This window comes from Lepisma saccharinum, chromosome 1 (assembly GCF_977018435.1).
Source record: "Lepisma saccharinum chromosome 1, izLepSacc3.1, whole genome shotgun sequence".
NCBI lineage: Eukaryota > Metazoa > Arthropoda > Insecta > Zygentoma > Lepismatidae > Lepisma > Lepisma saccharinum.
In genome coordinates, this window is record NC_139229.1 from 178,756,843 (window position 1) to 178,775,800 (window position 18,958).

Below are 18,958 nucleotides of genomic sequence, written 5' to 3' on the forward strand. Positions count from 1 at the left end.
TGATCAACCTAGTACGTCCCTGCTCTCTCCCCAAAAAACCCATTCATACATGCAAGGACGAAATCGAAATTATTGCACAATCTGCAAAATCGTCAGTGTTATTTTCGTAATTTTTTATATCTTCACATTAAAATATTTCATAGTTCGAGGGAAGGGCTACAGCTTTAGATTTCAGCTCCCGGAAAACAGACAAAGGCATTTTTAGGGTAATTGAAATTATTAAATATAATTTTCGTCAGTAATGTATTATTATTACACAAATATGATAAATTGCTGACGTATCCCTGAAGATTTTGTAACGTTTCACATTGAGATTTCAAATTTAAAGAACGATAGGGGGCCTCGCATTCTAATCTCGACCAGGACCTTGCGAAATGTTGCTACGCCAGTGTTTAGGGGAGACTATGGTAATCAAATTGACCATAAATTGTCATTTGTTAAAATTTATGGTGGTGTTGAGGACATTTGGAGGTGTTATGGTGGTGTTAGGCGTGTGTGGATAAATCACTGAACGAGGGGACAACAGAATTCCATTTCTAAAAACAAAAAAAAAAATAATATAGTATGTGAATAGAATAGCCGCGGTAGCTCAGTCGTTATGGCGTCTGACTGTCATGCGCGAGACCCGGGTTCGATCCCCTGCGGGGAAAACCGGATTTTTTCTCCATCTGTTCAAGCGGCTTCGGCTCCCACCCAGCGTCATAGAAAGTGAGTATCTGGAGGGCACTCGGGGGGTAAAGGCGTGGTGCTGATCACATCACCCCCACCTCTGGCCGTGATCAAGAAAGTGTGGGGCACTAACTCCACACCTTCTTTTCGCCTTCATGGCGTGGTGCAAACTGGTGCAAAGCACAGGGAAGCGCTTTACTTCTTTTGATGTGAAATAGCAAAGGACAATTTAATTTTCCTACAATTATCTTTGCTGTTGGCTATAGTACTACACTCACTTAGTACTCCGGCAGTTTGTTTCTTTACACAGCAGATTTCCAGAAGATACAATTAAACCTACAAGTTTCTCACTATACACTGTATAAAACACACCTTATTACTAACTTTGTTGTCCGTACATTTGGACAGTGATTAATTAGATCAGAGAATATTTACTGTGATTAGATGTGGCACGTTGGTGAGGGTGAAATAATCTTTACTATTCATGTGGAATTGCTCATTACATCCAACTGGAATGCCTTTTATGAATAATGGTGTAGTAATCTGTGGATCTTGCAGACGAAAGGTGGAGGTAAAGCAATAATCTGTGTCTGTGATGCCGATTGCCGATAAGAAAGTGCAAGTTTTCTACATGAAATGTAAATACTGTTTTTGAAATTTATTAGGTACAGTTTTCTTCACACTTAAGGCTACTTGTTAATGTGTATTACTTTTGTATTGTCTCTGAGCTGCCGTACTCTTGTGCAAACTAGTAAAGCTTTATGCTAATACGAGATAGGCATATAATTAATTTGATTTTTGGTGCATGACGACGTAAAAGCCTCCCTTACTTTCTCCCAGACTTTGCCTACATCGCAAAATATTTTCTTGAACCACATCGTTACATATGTATGTGTACGTATTTGTTACATTGCAGATCTCAGATCTTTCTGAAAAAATATTGAATCATGCAGCTGCAAGGCTCCTCTACCATATGCTACATCTGTGTGTGTGTACCCCAAGTTATACAATGGGCCGAAGTTGCTATTGGTTAATTCCAAACTAATAATTGTACACTCGCACTTTGGTACCAGTTTCATAGATCGGAGACACATTAAAATCGAATATTTTGTGTTTCGCATTGTTCGTACTTACCAATTGTGTATTGCGGAACATAGTTCAAGGTGCCATTATGCTTTTTACACGAAAACAAAATCAATTTTTCACATTCTGAGTGCTTTTTTTTTTTTTTTTATTCCTTTCTTCGCTTCCGTAACACACGTTATGGCGGGCACATCTTGACTCACATTGTGGGTATGCAGCGTTTCAACCTTCTTCACCGAAAAATACCTACTATCGTGTTCGTCACCGGTGGAAATTATACATTATGCACGGGTAAGTGACGTATAGCCCCACGAACCATTATGCACGGTAGCTGACCTATAGCCACATGAACCATTCATGGATAGCCCCACAAACCATTTCCGATAAGGTTAGGTTACGTTAGGCAAGCATAGTAAAAAAAAAGGGGGGTTGAAACACTGACAGGGGATCACGTCATCAAACGTACGCAGCATCCGGTTGTCGTAGGGCAAGCAAATGAAAGCAATGGCAACAATTGTGCGTCGGTGAGATATTTCTATTGAAAAATACATGATTCCCAGTCAAATATATTCCACGATGAAACAAAATACCTCGACGAACGTTGTAAACCTTGGAGAAACCCATTTCCATAAGTAGTTTGTTGTGTAAAATTGAAGAAATGTGTCTCTGATGTATGAAACTGTTACCAGCACTTTTAACATGGTTTGATTTCAATTTATGCCTTTACACACACACACACTTGCTTAGCTTAGTGATAACTCTCAAAATGTTCAGTGGAGAAGCATTTTTCCCATGTACTTGAATAACAATATTTCCTTGTGAATTAGTTTCGGGGCGATTTTACAATACCGGGAATTTCTCCATTTTGTTTGAAATTCGGCATACTCACTAATTTTGGCCCCCTAATCACGAATCTGCAGTTAAAATTTGGCGCTCACACGTGGAAATAGCAAAATAATCTAAATTAATTTCTTATTTCTACACCCTCGATTTCCAAATTTCCCACCAATTCCGGGCTCCGCCCCTGGGGTAATTGACCTACCGCCCCCAACTGCTAATGCAGCTCTGCCTCTGCCTCTGCTCCGGCTCCCCGGCTTTCTCTATAGAGTCCCTGTTAAAGGCATGTTAGAAATTAGCCGGATTCACCTGCCCCCAAATAAGCGCCAAATTTTAAGTGCAGACTTGTGATTACGAGGCCCAAATTAGTAAGTATCGCAAATTTCAAACAAATTGGATAAATTCCCTGTATTGTTAAATTATACCTTAGTTTCCTGTAGTTTTCGATACAGACTGCTGCTGCATCATGTGATATGAGGTGCTGAGAAGTTCTACATCTATACATAAATCTATACTATAATGAAGGAAATTTGGCTGAAGGACAATAAAGAAGTCTCAAGACTTTGATGCAACAACATGTTTAAACTGTTTACCCCTCCCCCACACTTACTTAAACAAACACTAATTTTCATGTGTCTTCAAAATGATATCTTGAAGTTTCATTGTTTGGTTTGCAATAATAAATTTCATATTTTTCAAATGCATACCAAAATAAAATAAAAAAAGAAATGTAATAGTGTTAAATCTAATCATTCCAGGAGATGATGAAGTTTGTCTGCGAGACTCTTGGCCATTCCGGGAGGGTTGGCAAGCCTAGGACTATTCCACACTATGTGCCACTCCTCTTGTAACATTCTGCACTGAACAGTGGCGTAGCATGATTCTATGAAAGCTGTAAGGCTTCCTTAGATAAACCTGATCTGAATATTGGATAAAGAAAACCCAAAGATATTTTAACTACACTCTGTAAAAAAAAAATAGCATCACTGTATTCTTATTACGGATGTTGACAATTTTGAGTTTCGCATGCATGCATCTTTCCTGCACAACTTGAAATCAATTGATTGAAGCATTGGTCTGGATTCACTGCGTAGTGTGGTGTTATTCTTTTGTTGATTTAGTGTTTGGAGTGTCCGCTAGAGGGTGTTGCAATCAGTTACTGCTGCAAGGCTTTGTAATCGGTTGTCAGGAATCTGTAAAACGATTGTTAGTAGTGCAACTTGTGACGTGTTTTATGTTGCAACTACATGTTCATTATTGACAGTTTGGATACGTTATCATATTTGTGAAGTGTTCTGGTGGTGTGTAGTGTATTTGAGCGTGTTTTCTCGAAAAAAAATGGGCAGAAAGTGTGACATTTCACCATGTAAGCAAGGAATGGTTCTTGCTTTGCATATGGATGGTCATTCTCAGAGAGAAATTGGTCGACAACTTCAAATGCATCAATCCACAGTTAGCTGCTGCCTGCAAAAGTAACAAGAACATGGAAAATTATCACTGAGAAGTCACTGTGGCAGAAAGAAAAAGACATCACCTTGACTGGATCGTATGTTAAAGGACATGGCACTGAAGAACAGAGGAATGATTTCACGACAAATTGCACATAAACTTAAAATAAGGTGGGAGTTAATCTTACTCATGCTACTGTAGTATCCCGACTAAAGAAACAGGGTGTTTCTAAACACGTCCCACGTAGAAAACCCAGACTAACTGACGCACATGCAAAAGCTAGACGTGAGTTTGTCACACGTTATGGCGCATGGAATGATACAGATTGGAAACATGTGATATTTTCTGATGAGAAACGATTTAAATTGCTGGTGAATAACAGCTCAGTTAAACTGTGGATGCGGAAGGGAGAAGAACTTGCAAAATCTTGTAGTTTAGAAACTCAAAAGTTTTGTGGCAGTGTTATGATTTGGGCATGTTTCTCTGCGAAAGGGATTGGCAGGATACATATTTGCACATGGACCATTAAGGCTGATCAATATCTGGAAATCCTGAATCGGAAAGTTCTACAAACTGCAGGAGATCATTTTTCTGGACAGAATTTGGACTACTTTATTTTTCAAGACGATAATGCAACCTGTCACCGTGTTCAGGTGGTGCATAACTGGTTTCATGATATGAATATTGAAAGACTTTGGTGGTCGCCCAACTCTCCACACATGAATCCTATAGAAAACCTGTGGGTTATGATGTGCAAAAAACTTGGTAATCAGACGTACAGGTTAAAAGAGGAACTTATGGCAGCAATTGTACATGTTTGGAATGAAATTGAGGTCGAATATTGTCAAAATCTCATTCATAGCATTCCTCGAAGGTTGGAAGCACTTAGAAAGGCCAGGGGTGGCCACACTAAGTACTAGTCAATGTATTTACTTACTATCATTTCAAATTGACATATCATGATGCATTTAAAACCTTTGTTCAATCTTTTTACTTGTAAAAATTGTCTTTGTGCGAAAACGTTCCACAAGCTATATTTGCAATAATTTTGATATTAGTTTTAGTATTATTGCATTATTATATTTATTATAATGCACTAATTTTAGTATTAGTGCATTATGTACGTAACTATGACTTAAATAATAAAAATATATTGTACAGATATAGTGTTTTATATAATTGTTAGGAAAACAAATCGACAAGTCGAATTAAATCAATAAAACAACTGATAATTCACGAGCGAAATGCTGACGACCAAAAATAATGAAGTGATGCTATTTTTTTTTACAGAGTGTAAAAAGAATCTATTTGAATGTAAGTCATGCATGGGCATACTCAATTTCAAACACAAAATGCACACACTCTATGTTAACAATAATAGCATATATATGTATTACTTAATGAAAATTCTCATTTATACTGTAACTTGATCCGACGATCCTTTAGTCTGAACACCTCCATCACGTCGTCGTAGAATCGGGAGTTTCTGGTCAATTTTTTTAGCAGCTCCTTTTCAATGGATATCAGTCCCAAGTCAGATTTCCTTACCTGAGTCTGTTTGCTGCGTTGAAATGCGTGAATCCTCTTCAGTGCACAAAACTACTTTTCCACCGACGAGCTTGAGGCAGGAACAGTGAGGAAGAATTCTGTTAGTTTGTACACTTCTTCAACAGCTTCATTCAAATGGGTAGTACGCAAGTACTCATGAAGTTCAAACACACTCTTTACTCGATATTCGGCTTCAGAATAAATTACCTGTAGCTCAACTTTCAACTGGTAGCAATTGACAAATTTCGCATACAGCTTAGTTAAGGACACATGTCATATTTTTATTTTTATTATTCTTTTTCTTTCACTAAAAGCCATTTCAGGGAAATGCTTAGGATACAATTTGCAAATGCAATGCATTCGAGAATATTACTCATTATCATGGTTACGATATTTGTGCACATTTTGATAAGCATATCAAGCAACTTAGTCAAAGGAAAAGGTTAAACAAATCTGTAAATCATAACGCTAAGTATTACGCGTAGCTATGCTTTTAACATTACGGGCAAGTGGGATGCAGGCGCCTAACTTTGCGGGCGCTGCGGAATGTAGGATTGCCAGACATTCCTCCTCGCTGCTTCTAATGAAGGTAATATCCAATATTAAACCATCTCTTTGTGAACTTAATAGTTAGTTTACACATTTAAAATGACACCCGTTTTGTTACACCTCCCGTCAAGCATTGTTGAAACAATACGGGATTCGATTTTCTTGGTTCTCTTGCGACCGTGCAAACAGACGCAGCGGGGACAGAAATCTCGCCAGTTAGTAATGCGCATTACAGTGCGTGAGAATCGGGGCGCCCTGTCATTGGTTGAGAAGATACTACATAAACAAACACACCCGCCATGGGCGAGTCCAAATCATTTCTTCCATTCACTCGCACGTAAGTCCTCTCAAGAAGCCTTACAGAGAAACAACTCGAATCAAAACAAGTCCTCAATTGTTTCGTTAAAAGTTCTACTTGAAGTCTGATGTGTGTTCAAGCGATAAATATGGGAATGAAATACTTTTTCTTCAATAATTTCAACTTGTAAGGTGGACTTACAAGCCTTACGTGGGCACTACGCCGCTGGCACTGAAGCATCATTTTGTTTTCATGCTGTCTCTATTGGTAGTGCTCACGTGGCTGTTGGACTAATATAGTAGTAGTGTCATTTTTATTTTATTTTTTTATTGGCAGAATATCGAATCAGATGTGATAATGTCCCTACATGCCTACAACAGCATATTGTACAATATTAGGTCTCAAGCATAAAACCCCTTTGGATTTTTGCATGAAAATTCAGCAGTACTCTGTGTCTGAGAACTATTAACCACGAACTCCTGTTCACTTGCAGGTACGAATTCTCACATATGCTACTTTTGAAATTACAAGGCCTCCAGTGAATAATACTTATAGCAAGGGTGACAAATAGTCAGTAAAATTCAGGAAAATTAAGTTTTTTTCTACAATTTTTAATGCTGACTTGTCGGCCAAGCACATGAAATGACATACATTCTCAGGTTTGATTCATGGGTGTCCTTTGTGAGTCTCCCTTTATAAATGTCTTCTTATCACTCATAGTTGCAATTAGCCAAAAGTGACAGGAAAGCAACACTACATAATAAGAGTACAGTGATTTGTGATGTTTTTGTTACTATACCTGCCGCAAAATTAGTTTGGTATTGAGAGCTGAAGGAACACGCATCACCATATCATGCAGTACGGTAGGGTACACAGTGCAGCCTTCTGATGCTGTGTCCAGGAAAACATGTTATGAAAAGGAACAACAATGATGAAATGTGTTATTGTTTTTCAAGGAAAACTGAATAACAATGATGAATGTGTTATTGTTTTCTCTCTTCATTTCCATCTCCCTTACAACATGAACGAATTAACGAAACTAGCATTGTTTACAGGTTAACTTCTCAATCCATTCAGTATATACATTTTCAATAATCATTTCTTTCCGAAATCGCCGTTAAAGTCTGCCCGTCTTTCAATTATGCCGCAACTGAATTGCACAAAGTCCAGTTGGTGAGGCATCTGACTTTCACGTGTAAGACCCACGGTGGTTTGTGGAACTTTTTCAAATATCCCGAGTGGCTCAGGGGTCGACTCAGCCCAATTGAGTACCTGGGGCAAACCTGCGGTAAAGGTGGTTGGTGAACCACATCACCGCATCACCTCCATAATATGGCCTAGGTCGAGGTCGAGAATGTGTGGATCTCTACCTCCACATCCTCATATGCCTCCATACTTTACTTTATTTTGCGTCCATTGGTGCAGTGGTAGCATCATCACCTTGTAATCAAGGAGTCCCGGGTTCGATACCCGATGGAGGCACAAGTGGTTCAGATCCCACTTTAAACTGTAGGTCCAGTACCGATTAGCCTTACTGTGCATAAAGTGGACTTAAAACACCATTTCAGTCAATAAATCTTTTTTTTTTGTATGAGAATCCCAGATATTTTATGACTGCCCTTAAAGATGTTTCCCCACCTTGAAAAAATGCCGAATCTTTCAACGAAACACTCAGTTTCCCAACAGTGGGATGATCTTTCCTCCTATAATAAGAGCAAATATGGCGACGAATAGCATCTTGCTGAAAGGTATCTAAATTTGTCATGCGTTTATTGATATTCCTCTTCTTTCCTGGGGTTTCCAATTTTGAAGCCTCACATTTATTTATTTCTACCACATTATATTTTTCTTTCCCTATGGTAACAATAGTGTTCTTAGACATGCCAAAAGCAGGAGCAGTCCTGTCCAGAACTTTATGTACAGAAAGATCTCCCGCGTTTGTCCTTTGAGAAGAATTCCTTTTTCTTTTAGTGCATGTCCTATTTGGTACATTGTTATCTCGAGTATTGCCTCCTGTGCTTGACATTCTTCACACAAGCTCACGACACACTCAAGCAGAACACAGAAAATTATGTACAAAAAATAATACACGCTATATACAACAAAGAATACTCTAAATTCAATAAACACTAAACAAACGGACCAGTTAAAATATCACAGCAACGCAACAAACAACACGTCCTCTCCCAACAACATGAAATCTGGTCGCAGGAAGAATCGCCTGATAAGCGACAACATCGAGATAAACGTTTTCTGTTTGCTGGTAACCAGGGCTTGGGTGAAGCACTGCGAATATTTTGATTGTCTCGCATGCCAACAACCCACCCTCCCGCAGTGACGTAGACCCGATTTCAACACGTGCTTCACAAGCGTCAATACCAAACTAATTTTGCGGCAGGTTTACATTTTGGTAATACCATGGTTGCTGGGTAAAAAATACTTTGTTAGAACACAATACACAACACAAAAGCAGCATGATAAAAGAGGCAATAAAATTGGTCATCATCCATGATTGTCATTTGTCATGGCAGATGATTGATGCATAACATTATGAGAGTCAACATGGCAAAACTTATGCTAGAGGGAGTTGAGATAGTAATGGAAGAAGAGAATAAGGAAAATGCATGCAGAAGCAATGCAGAAAACTATTGAGAAATGAAACAGTTTCTTAACAATTTCTTTTTTCCACAAAAGCAAAGTACGATAAAAACAAGTTTTACGTACCAGTAATTATGTTTTGTTGTTCATAATAGTTTGTGAATTGGGTTTTTTTACCTTAGATTTTTGAGTGATAAGGAAAATCTATTTTAATCTTCGTGAAAACTTTAGTTTTGTTCAATAGGTACCAAAATTTGTATCGGGATCTGGAGGCCACATAATATATATTTTAATGAAATCCCAGTTCTTTAAAAAATGCTAATTTGTGCTAACCTGTAACTAAATTGGTCAGTATTTGGTTCTTTTTTTTGTGTGAGTTAAACAGTAATTTTGACCCTTTGACTAGTGTCCACCCCTGTACTTAGTGAAATATTTAACTGTACAAATACATTTCTCCAAGCTTCAAACTTACTTCCACTATCATTTCTAGTATTTTAAAACACTTCCTAGTACTCCTATAAAACTTGCGAAAAATCATTAACACTTGGAACATTACCACTCAGTTCTAAAAAAAAAGTTGCCAGTCATGAGTGTAATAACAACTGCGAATTATACTCCAGGATCAAATTATTTCAAAGGAATGGTTCTCATGACTTGCCATCCCAGATCCTCTACAATCATTTCACAATTTTGTCTAATTGTATGCTTGTGATTTGCTGTCCACCATCTGAAAAAAATAAAACAAAACAGGTAGTACCTGGAATACATACGTCTTTTTTCATTAACCTGCGAGTTAGAATTATGAGGATTATTCACCCTGACATTTGATTTTTTAAGTTACACTGTTCTGACCTCTTTCTTTGCTGACAGTTAAAATATTATTGGTCAGTTGGGTATACTGGGTTAAAAACCTAGGCTATCGCACCATATCATAGTGAACGAACGGATAAAAATTTGCTGCTGGGGGTGTTGTTTTTTTTAAACTCATTTGGGGTGGCAGGTTGAAGTAATGTGACTCTGTGATTAAAAATATATACCTCAAATAAAATATGGAAACGTATACTATGTCAGCAAGGAAAGGATTTCAAGAATTTCATTCTTATTTGCACAAATAAGGGGACCATATTGTGAAATATTATGTAAGTCTACATACGAGAATAAATATAAAACTTCTACCTACCTATTTTCATGATATGAATTTCGGGTCCTCCTTGTTGGCCCAGTGGTAACATCGTTGCCGGGTTTGATACATGGTGGTTCGGATACCATTTTAACTGTAGGTGTGATCTCCATTAGCTTATGTGTGTATATGGTGGACATAAAAGAAAAATCACAACGATTTATAGCTTATTGACAAAATTAAACTGAATAGACAGCTTGTTAATTATGTCCCTCATTCCAGTTCACTGCAAAATACAATCCACTCACTACTGCATTCACACGCTGCCTCTAAATAAATACCAAGCAAGACCACTCGATGCAATCTAAACTAGAACTGGTCCTTGTCATTTCGGTAGTTTTTAGATTCATAAACTATTCCCGGTCAGCCAACAATTTGCAAGCATTCAATTTTGTTCTTGTCCCTGCGATATGCCACACTTTCCCATTGCCCCCGATAATTTGGCTTCAAAATTCCCCGTTCCTGGGAAAATTACATGCTGGGAAAAATTGGTTTGCAACACTGATCAGGTGATCCTTAAGATAGCTCTGTCACCCCCCCCCCCCCCGAGTTGCCAGTCAGTGCCAGCCACCTCACAAGTTCAAAGAAAGTGGGCAATGTTTCCAACTCCTAAGTAATCAGGTTCATCTTCTTATTGAAATGAACAATTTTATGCACATTTTCTGATAGATATTTTTTTCTGTATTTTGGTCATTGAGTCTGGGCTTTGCAGATAGCCTAGATAGCCCAGAAGATACGCCCCTGCTATTGGTATCCCACAATTGAAAATCTTGCTGTTTATCTAATATTGTACCAGACTTCATGTTAACCCATGTTTTATATTCTATGTGATGATCATCAATGCATGTACACACACTCTTATCTCTCTCTCTCTCTCTCTCTTCCTCCCCTCACACGTGTGTGTTGCAAATGAGAAAGAAATAGGAAACATTCACCAGACATAAGAAAAGTTTACATTTTTTTGTTAAACTGCACATAAATGAAAAGATGACGTTGAAAGATGGCATTTACAAAAAATGACAAAACATTGCTCTGATCAGTAAAACCTTTACGTTAAAGAGCAAACATTATCTTTCTCCATACGAAATACATGGGAGTTGAAACACATGCATTAATAATAATTTTAATAAGTTTTACCTCGCTTTTCTTGTAATTTATGGTTGTTACAAGCAAGCATTTTTTTTTGTAATATCTGGGAGAACGTATGCTCCCTTGATCAGGTATTTATGTGTAAATAACCCATGGTGCAACAGCCTGTGAGGGCCTGCCTACCGACTGTTGGCCTCACTCCCACCTGCTGAGGTGGAGGATCTTCCAAACAGTTTCAGGCTGAGGGGTGGTCAGCACAACAAACCCCCAGTCTTTGTTGTAGCTCCCCAATTTCCTCATAATGGTGGGTGGCAACCGGTCGCATACACAAGCTGATCTCATGAAACGTTTTCACGCTTCCCCAGGAGACTCAAACCTGCATGCCTACCATAGCCTGAGCCCAAAGCATGACGCCTTAGACTGCATGGTATTTTATGTGTAATGACATTACTTGCATATAACAACTGTAAATTAGAAGAAGAATACTGCAATGCAAACAACACATACATGTAAGAGGAATTCATTTAGCTTAATGATTCACTTACTGTTCCCTTTTTACAATACTCTCAAGCATTTTGATAGGATTGAAATAAATGTGTACCTTATGTAAAATGGTGCCTCATACCCATAATAGGGAGACAAGGTTTCAATAATACTAAAGATTGTCTCTCGTTTAAGATTCAATTGCAGCTGTTTATTTTGAGCTGCAGTAATATTATTTCCCCTAAGTACGTGGGTTGGAAATTTAATAGTGGCAACACTGCTGCATATATACACCATGAAACAAAACTGGTACTTCTCACTTATCCAACATGTTAGTTTGATACGTAAGCTACCTCCCAGTAAATGGACTCTTCCTTCCAACACTAGGTGCATGCTTAGTGAGAAAGGAATAGAGTATCGTTGAAGTTGACGGTCTAAAGTTGTGTAGTCAGAACCTCACTAATGTGAAAGTTCTGGTGATTCTCGCTGTACTTCCAGGACAGACCGTCAATGCACAGTATTACTGGTCATTTTTGGAACACAACCTGCGTTGCGAAAGAGGAGGGGACACTTTCTGCTGAATCCTCCCATTAATTTACAAGACAATGCTCGGGAGCATGTAGCACAACCTGTGTCTGATTTGTTAGCTTGATTGGGTTGGCAGATGCTCTACCTGCCCCTGTGACTTTGATCCCTAAGATGAAGCTTCCGAACTGTACCAGAGATTCTTCAGGCATAGAGCGCACCATTCAAACCATCAACAGAACAGACACTGCTACAGAAATACTACGACTTCCACATCGCTGGCAACGGTTGTACACAATGCTGATGACTACTTCGAAGAGATGTAAAAGTTTTGCAGAGGTATCTCTTTTGCATCATTTGAGAATGAATTGTTACCACTATTAAATTTCCAACCCACGTATTTATACTTTAAAAAAATCCTAATTAACATTTCTTTTTATTTCAGATAGTATTTGCAGTTTGTATGCACAGTGGATCAGTAATGCAACCTAGTTTATCAACGGAAGAGAGATAAATGTACTTTAAAACATGAGTAACCATTTTGAATTTGTGGCTGTAGATTGTGGTGATGGTGGGGAGGGTGACTGTTTCTTGAGAGAGGCAACTGCATCTGAGGAGACTCCTGGAACAACCGGCGTGGAGTTAAGAAACAGTGAAGCCTGGCGTAAAATTAAAAAGGAACACAATACAGAATTTGCTCCAGGATGTATGTCACCCAGAGAAGTGAAGATAGAAAAATCTAAACCCAAGTCACCATACATAAGAGTGAGAAACAATTTTGACTTGTATAGCTCTCCCCTAAATGTGAAAAAAGAATCTATAAATGAACATTCAAATTTCACTGCACATAAAGAAACTTATCAGCATCCAACTTTGCAAACAATAAAGACTGAAGTGAATTTCAGAGAAACAGATTTAGCACTGGTGGATTTAGATTCTACCGTGAAGTCTGAACCAAATTACGATGGCTCGGAAGATGCAGTGTCTGATCCTTTGTCGTGCGATGAGATCAAAATAGAAGATTTTCAGTCTGAAAGAGATGAATTTGATTCACAAGAGAGTCATGATCTGCCGACATGCAACAAGGTTAAACAAGAACTTCAGTTTCAAGCAAAAAACTACTCACAATACACAGTCAGACAATCACAGGATTCTCTGCAACTAGAGCAAGAAGTTAAAAGTGATTTGGATAATAATATAGAAGGACCATTAAAGGAATGCAGGTATGTGTGATTTCCATTTTTTAAGTACCTGACTCAGTAGCACCTTACACAGGCCTGCAAGATTGCATTGCCCTTTCATCCAGAACCTGAAACTAGTATAATTTCATTGATTCTTTTATATCACTGTTCTTCAATATCTGCATTACCACTATCAGTTAATACAAAGTTCATACTGCAAGTTTTTTTTGTTTTTTAAAAATTTATATACAGTTAATCTGGACTAATTTGGGGGGGGGGATAAGTTGACCGGTTTAACGAAAGTCTGGATTAACTGATATAACCTAAAAGAACAGTAGAAAGTGCATTAAAACTCCGTTTATAGCAACAAAACACGTTTATTATCGTGCATTTAAAGGGCATAGGCCTAAATACACTATACAGTTCAGTACAAAGTCTGCAGAAAACAGAATTTCATCCCTTTCCTCTGGGAAGGTCTCTTGCCACATTTAAAACCGTGCATTTTGCTTCTTCTTCTTTTTTTGCCTATCCGGATTAAGCGAAGTCCAGCTTATCGGGGTACGGATTAATGAGGTTTTACTGTATTTCTCAAAGTGAGACATTTTGTCTTACTTTTGCAGGACATTCTTAGACCAGCATTAGGTGTGTCATTTTTCTGTAACACACTTAACCTTAGCTTGAACACACACATTATTTCTATATGGAGTGCTCGAAAGAGCGAAATAAGATAAGTAACATTTTAATTCACTTTTTCATTTTAACTTAACACTACTAATATTGAAGTTGGCAAGACTATATATAAACACTTAGGATTGAATTTTGATCTACTGCTAGTGTTTCCATGCCTAACATTAGTGAGGCAAGCAGCATCGGAAAGTAAAAAGTTGTGGATTTTTCACTTTTTTTTACGTTAAGGATATTATGATGTTTTAGTGGATCATTTTACAATATTTTAATGTAACAAACATGAAGTTAAAAATAAAATATTTGTATTTCAGTTCACATTAGGTCCTGTAAATACAAGTGGCACTTTATTGTGAAGCAGTGTGGTTAAGAAAAAACTAAGCTATTGCTTTAAAAGCCACACCCAAGTGATAAATCATGAAATAGTTATTTTGCTGTTGAATCTGGTTGTGTACAAGTTACTCCAACTTGGTGACTCTTTTATCTGATGTGTTTCCTTTAAGCAGCACTTATTATGTTTGCTGAGTATAGTAGGTCATGTGATATAGAGATATGATACTAATGAACAAACTAAATCAAGTGTCACACCTAGTCCTACAAACTACTCTTTGTGAGGTAGCATTTGAGAATAAGTATGTCCAGATCAGTAAATTTGACGGGTCATCTTCTGTTTACCATTAAGCAGATTTAAACGGTGAAATATTGCTATCAAGAAATAAATGCATACCATTTTAAATACATCACTGTCCATCTTCTGTATTGCCCAAAGAGAGGTGAAAAGAAATGTTTACAAAGAGCATTTTTTCATTGACCAGTTGTTAAAAAGGCATTGCATAGCATAATAATGATGCCCAAACTGTTGCCTGTATGAACATGACCTTATGTTGCTGTGAACTGTATTTAATGGTTGGTAATGTATTTTTGTTTTTTTAAGGGACCAATGCAAAACTGACGATGGGGTTAAAAATGGATGTAAAGTGTTTGATTATCCAAGAAATGAAACATTTTATCATAGTTCACTTGTTCCCAAAAGGCGATATGCACAGAGAACTTTGTTCCAATCAGATATACAAGAGTGCCTGTTTTCATGTAATATTTGCGGGAAGATGTATCCAGAAAGAGGTCTCCTTGAGAAGCACAGAATGTTACATGCCACAAATCAAAATGCTTTTAGTAAAAAGCAAGAATCTGCAGACTCCAATGCTGATAACTCATTGCTTTACAAGGAAATGGTAGCACAGGAACATCCTTATGTGTGTGGCGAGTGTGGTAAGTTTTTTTCTCGTAAAAGCTGTCTTGCAACTCATGAGTTAACGCATAAAGTGAAAGATGGCGATGAAGAGGACGAAGAAGAAAGTGATCCTGAAGAAAGTGAAGAGGTTAGAACTAAAAGAGCTCGCGTTGGCCCTCCTCAACAATGCAACATTTGTGGGAAAATGTTTGCATCTCAGGGCTTCCTTAATGTTCATTTTTCTAAAGCGCATTGCTCTCGGGGAGAGTTACCTGCATGCAAGAATGAAGTGAAGGTTGGTGAAAGAAGAAAGCGCGGTAGACCCAAGAAGGTACCAGTACAGGGAAATCCTACCCCAACCCCTGATGAAAATAAGGGCATGGAAGTGAGGCAAGATCATCCATTCAAGTGTACTCCTTGTGGAAAGGTATTCGCAATGAGAGGTTATTTGACCTTGCACATAAAGAAGGTACATTTGCAAGGCTCTCGGGACAAGCCTAAGCTTCAGGGGGAAAAGGTTGCTCCAAAGCAGCCTGTGCAGCAGAAGAGGATCCCCAAGGGACGCCGATTTTCATGCGATGTTTGCGGAAAGACATTTTCTGGTAAAGCAACCCTTGTGTGCCATAAGACAATGCATGTTTGATCACTGTATAGAAATCTGCAAGTGTGTTTTAAATTTTTGCCTGCTGTTACAGTCCTATTGCTTTCTTATATTGCTAAGTTTTGGGAATCAGCCGTTTATCACATGCATTCTTCAAAGATTCTGTTACACTTGACCTGATATGTACAATTTCCTGTAACACGTGTGTCATGGTTATACCAAGTGATCAGTTTCAGATTTAACAAAAGGAATCCAAAATGTGGCAGAAAAGAATCCACTTTATTACCAGTCATTGACAAGACATACCTAAATTACTTTTTTATCTTGAGAATACTGTTATATTGCAGGGTGGGAAGTGTTTCTTATGTGACTGACATGTGCAAATGTTGATGTTATTCTAAGATAAGTGCACTGTTTTATTTGTGAGAAAAAACTACTGTGTAGGTTTTAAGGAAGTAATACAGTTAACTTTTTTTAATTTGAACTCCCAAGGGGACAGTAGCAACAGTGCAAAAATTTATAATGGGATGTTTATTATTCTGATACACATGATACAGAAAACATACAAACATTAAAAAGCACATATTGTATTCATTATTTTTTTTAGAAAAAAATGTAATTGAAATTCCCGTAACTGAACTCGAAATATTTAAATATATATATTTTTTAGTACTGAATGTAAAAATTCAGTCACCATGGCGACTGGGCATCCTGTATTTTTCCACCCCTGCACCACCATTCAGCCCTTAAGTTTCCTTAGCTGATTTTCCAAGTTTGAAGTAGAATTTGTTTGCACATGTGCTGCTTACAAATAGCTCCAGTGTGAAATGATATGAACAAGACAAGCAACAATTTGTCTGCACAGAGGTTGAATGAATATCACACATACAAACACACCACTCACTGCCTCAGGCTTTGTTGTAGATTGGTGAGATTTGTTTCTGTTTGCATAATGAATTTTGTCTAGGGTATTCCTTAGCAAACTTTGTACTTCTTCTTTCCTGCTGCAAGTATTGAATAAAAAGATATGGTAAAATTGGTAGGATAGTTTACTTAAACTGAAATTTTAATATACCTTTGTCATTTATGAATTTAATATTGAAAATATTGCATTTATGCAGGAAACAAACATACTTGTGGCATGATATTGTCTGTTTTCTTTGTAGTATATTTATAGTTTCATAGTTTCCATATGACCTTGGGTTCTTGATTATGTGCAAATCATTCAGAGCATTTTTTGTTGTAAGTTTCGTTTGAATTGTCATCCTTGTTCCACTATAGAAGAAACTAGTCATTGCGGCATTAATGGTCAAAAACCAGATTTGTTTTTATGGTGTCTGACATATGTAAGTAAAATTATTTGATTTAATCATGTAATCAAATCAGTGACAGTATAGGAACCTATTCTTAGAAGATATGGATATGTGAAACTTTACATTATTTTTACTCTTTTTATAATGCATTTGCTTTTATTCTGTGCTAGATATTTTATCTCATCACTATGGTAGTTGTATGGAGGGTAAGAGAGATGTTGAATATTTTTTGTTGTTGTTGTGCTTGTGCCAGTTATTTGTGTTGATATTTTCCTTTATATTTGTATATCAGATCTGTCGATTCACTTATTTTCATGTCTGAAGTAGGTGTACATTGGTAAGTCTTTATTGTTGTATTTTTAACAAAAAAATGTTTCTATAATGTCTTTTTTTTTCATAAAAAATGCACACACCTGTGATAACTTTATTTTATTACCGACAGTCAGGATAATGAATAGAAGAATGTAATTGATACATGTATATATCTCAAATGAACTATATTAGTTAAATTAGATTCTGCAATACTATTTTGTAATTCAGAGATTACTTTTATCTATTTTTGTGTATGTTGTCCACAGTGGAAATAAAATGACAAAACTGTTTCCTCAACTTTTTTTGAGAGTGCCTATGGTAACATTGATTTTATGCATGCATGCTCACCTAACCATTTCTGTCCCACAGAGGCAAGGTGTCTGGTCATCAGGAGATGTGGTGATGACAAAGTAAAATATTAAAAATATTGCTTTTTAAATATTTGAGAGAAAAAGTAAAAAATTAGTCAGAATATTTGCAAATTTGAGCAAAATTAGTCAAGTGACACCATGAAACAGCTAGAAATACGCAAGAGATTTGCTAAGTTTAGTGCATTGAAAGGAGTGCCCAGTTCTACCCCCATACCTAACCATCCTGCTACGTTTCCTGTTGAGTGTAAAGGTGTTAGGCAGGCCTGGTCATCACAGCAGGTGTGCAAATCCAAGGTCCTTCAACCAGTTTTCCCCTGCTCTTAAAGTCTGTCATAAGAGACCTTTTTTTCAGCCCCTTTGTTTACAAACGTGGCAGGGTTTTTGTGACGTCACCAAGATGTAACTTCTCAAAATGTTCAGCACTGTAAAGCATGCAACGCTCTTGTTTTTAAGAGAAAAACACACATTGAAGAGCATCACAACGCAACTTACACAGAATACATGAAAGTTATGGTGCATAGAAAAACAAATATAAGTAAGCAAAAGCATAAATTTTCACACGGTTAATGCTAAAAAGAACTGAAAAATAAAGCAGTTCTGGATCCATTGTATTTCCTTCATAGTATTTCTCCTATAATTTTTTTTTTTGATCCTGCGGTTCAAATATTGATTTCAGGAAAAAATGTTCTTGCTTTACAAAACACGAAGAATTTCCTGTTGTTTTGTGTTTACTATGCTTAAGAATGACAGGACTAATTAAGATTTTTGTTCTCAATGTGACACACATACTCAAACAGAACCTTTTTCCTAACATATCTTACTTTCACACCGGGGATGGCCAAAATATCAGGATTCCGGAAAATTTAAAATCTCGATTTTTAAATTTTACTACCTGGATTTCGGAGGCAATCCAAATTTGAGAGAGAGAGAGAGAGAGGTTTTACATTTTTCCATTTT

General features: G+C 37.2%; 1 protein-coding gene across 4 annotated transcripts; it reads left to right on the plus strand.

The window, feature by feature from the left end:
* The first annotated feature begins 1,217 nt into the window (after positions 1-1,217).
* Positions 1,218-17,913, plus strand: LOC146004592 (uncharacterized). 4 transcript variants are annotated; one of them, XM_083143466.1, is made up of 3 exons: positions 1,218-1,307; positions 12,754-13,531; positions 15,108-17,913. In XM_083143466.1, exons 2-3 carry the CDS (start codon positions 12,837-12,839, stop codon positions 16,045-16,047), a joined length of 1,635 nt encoding a protein of 544 aa, XP_082999592.1. In that variant the 5' UTR covers positions 1,218-1,307; positions 12,754-12,836; the 3' UTR covers positions 16,048-17,913. The 4 variants fall into 4 exon arrangements, with proteins under 4 accessions (XP_082999592.1, XP_082999603.1, XP_082999586.1 ...); XM_083143477.1 differs by having other exon boundaries at positions 1,222-1,307; positions 12,758-13,531; XM_083143460.1 differs by having other exon boundaries at positions 1,233-1,334.
* Positions 17,914-18,958: the final 1,045 nt, after the last annotated feature.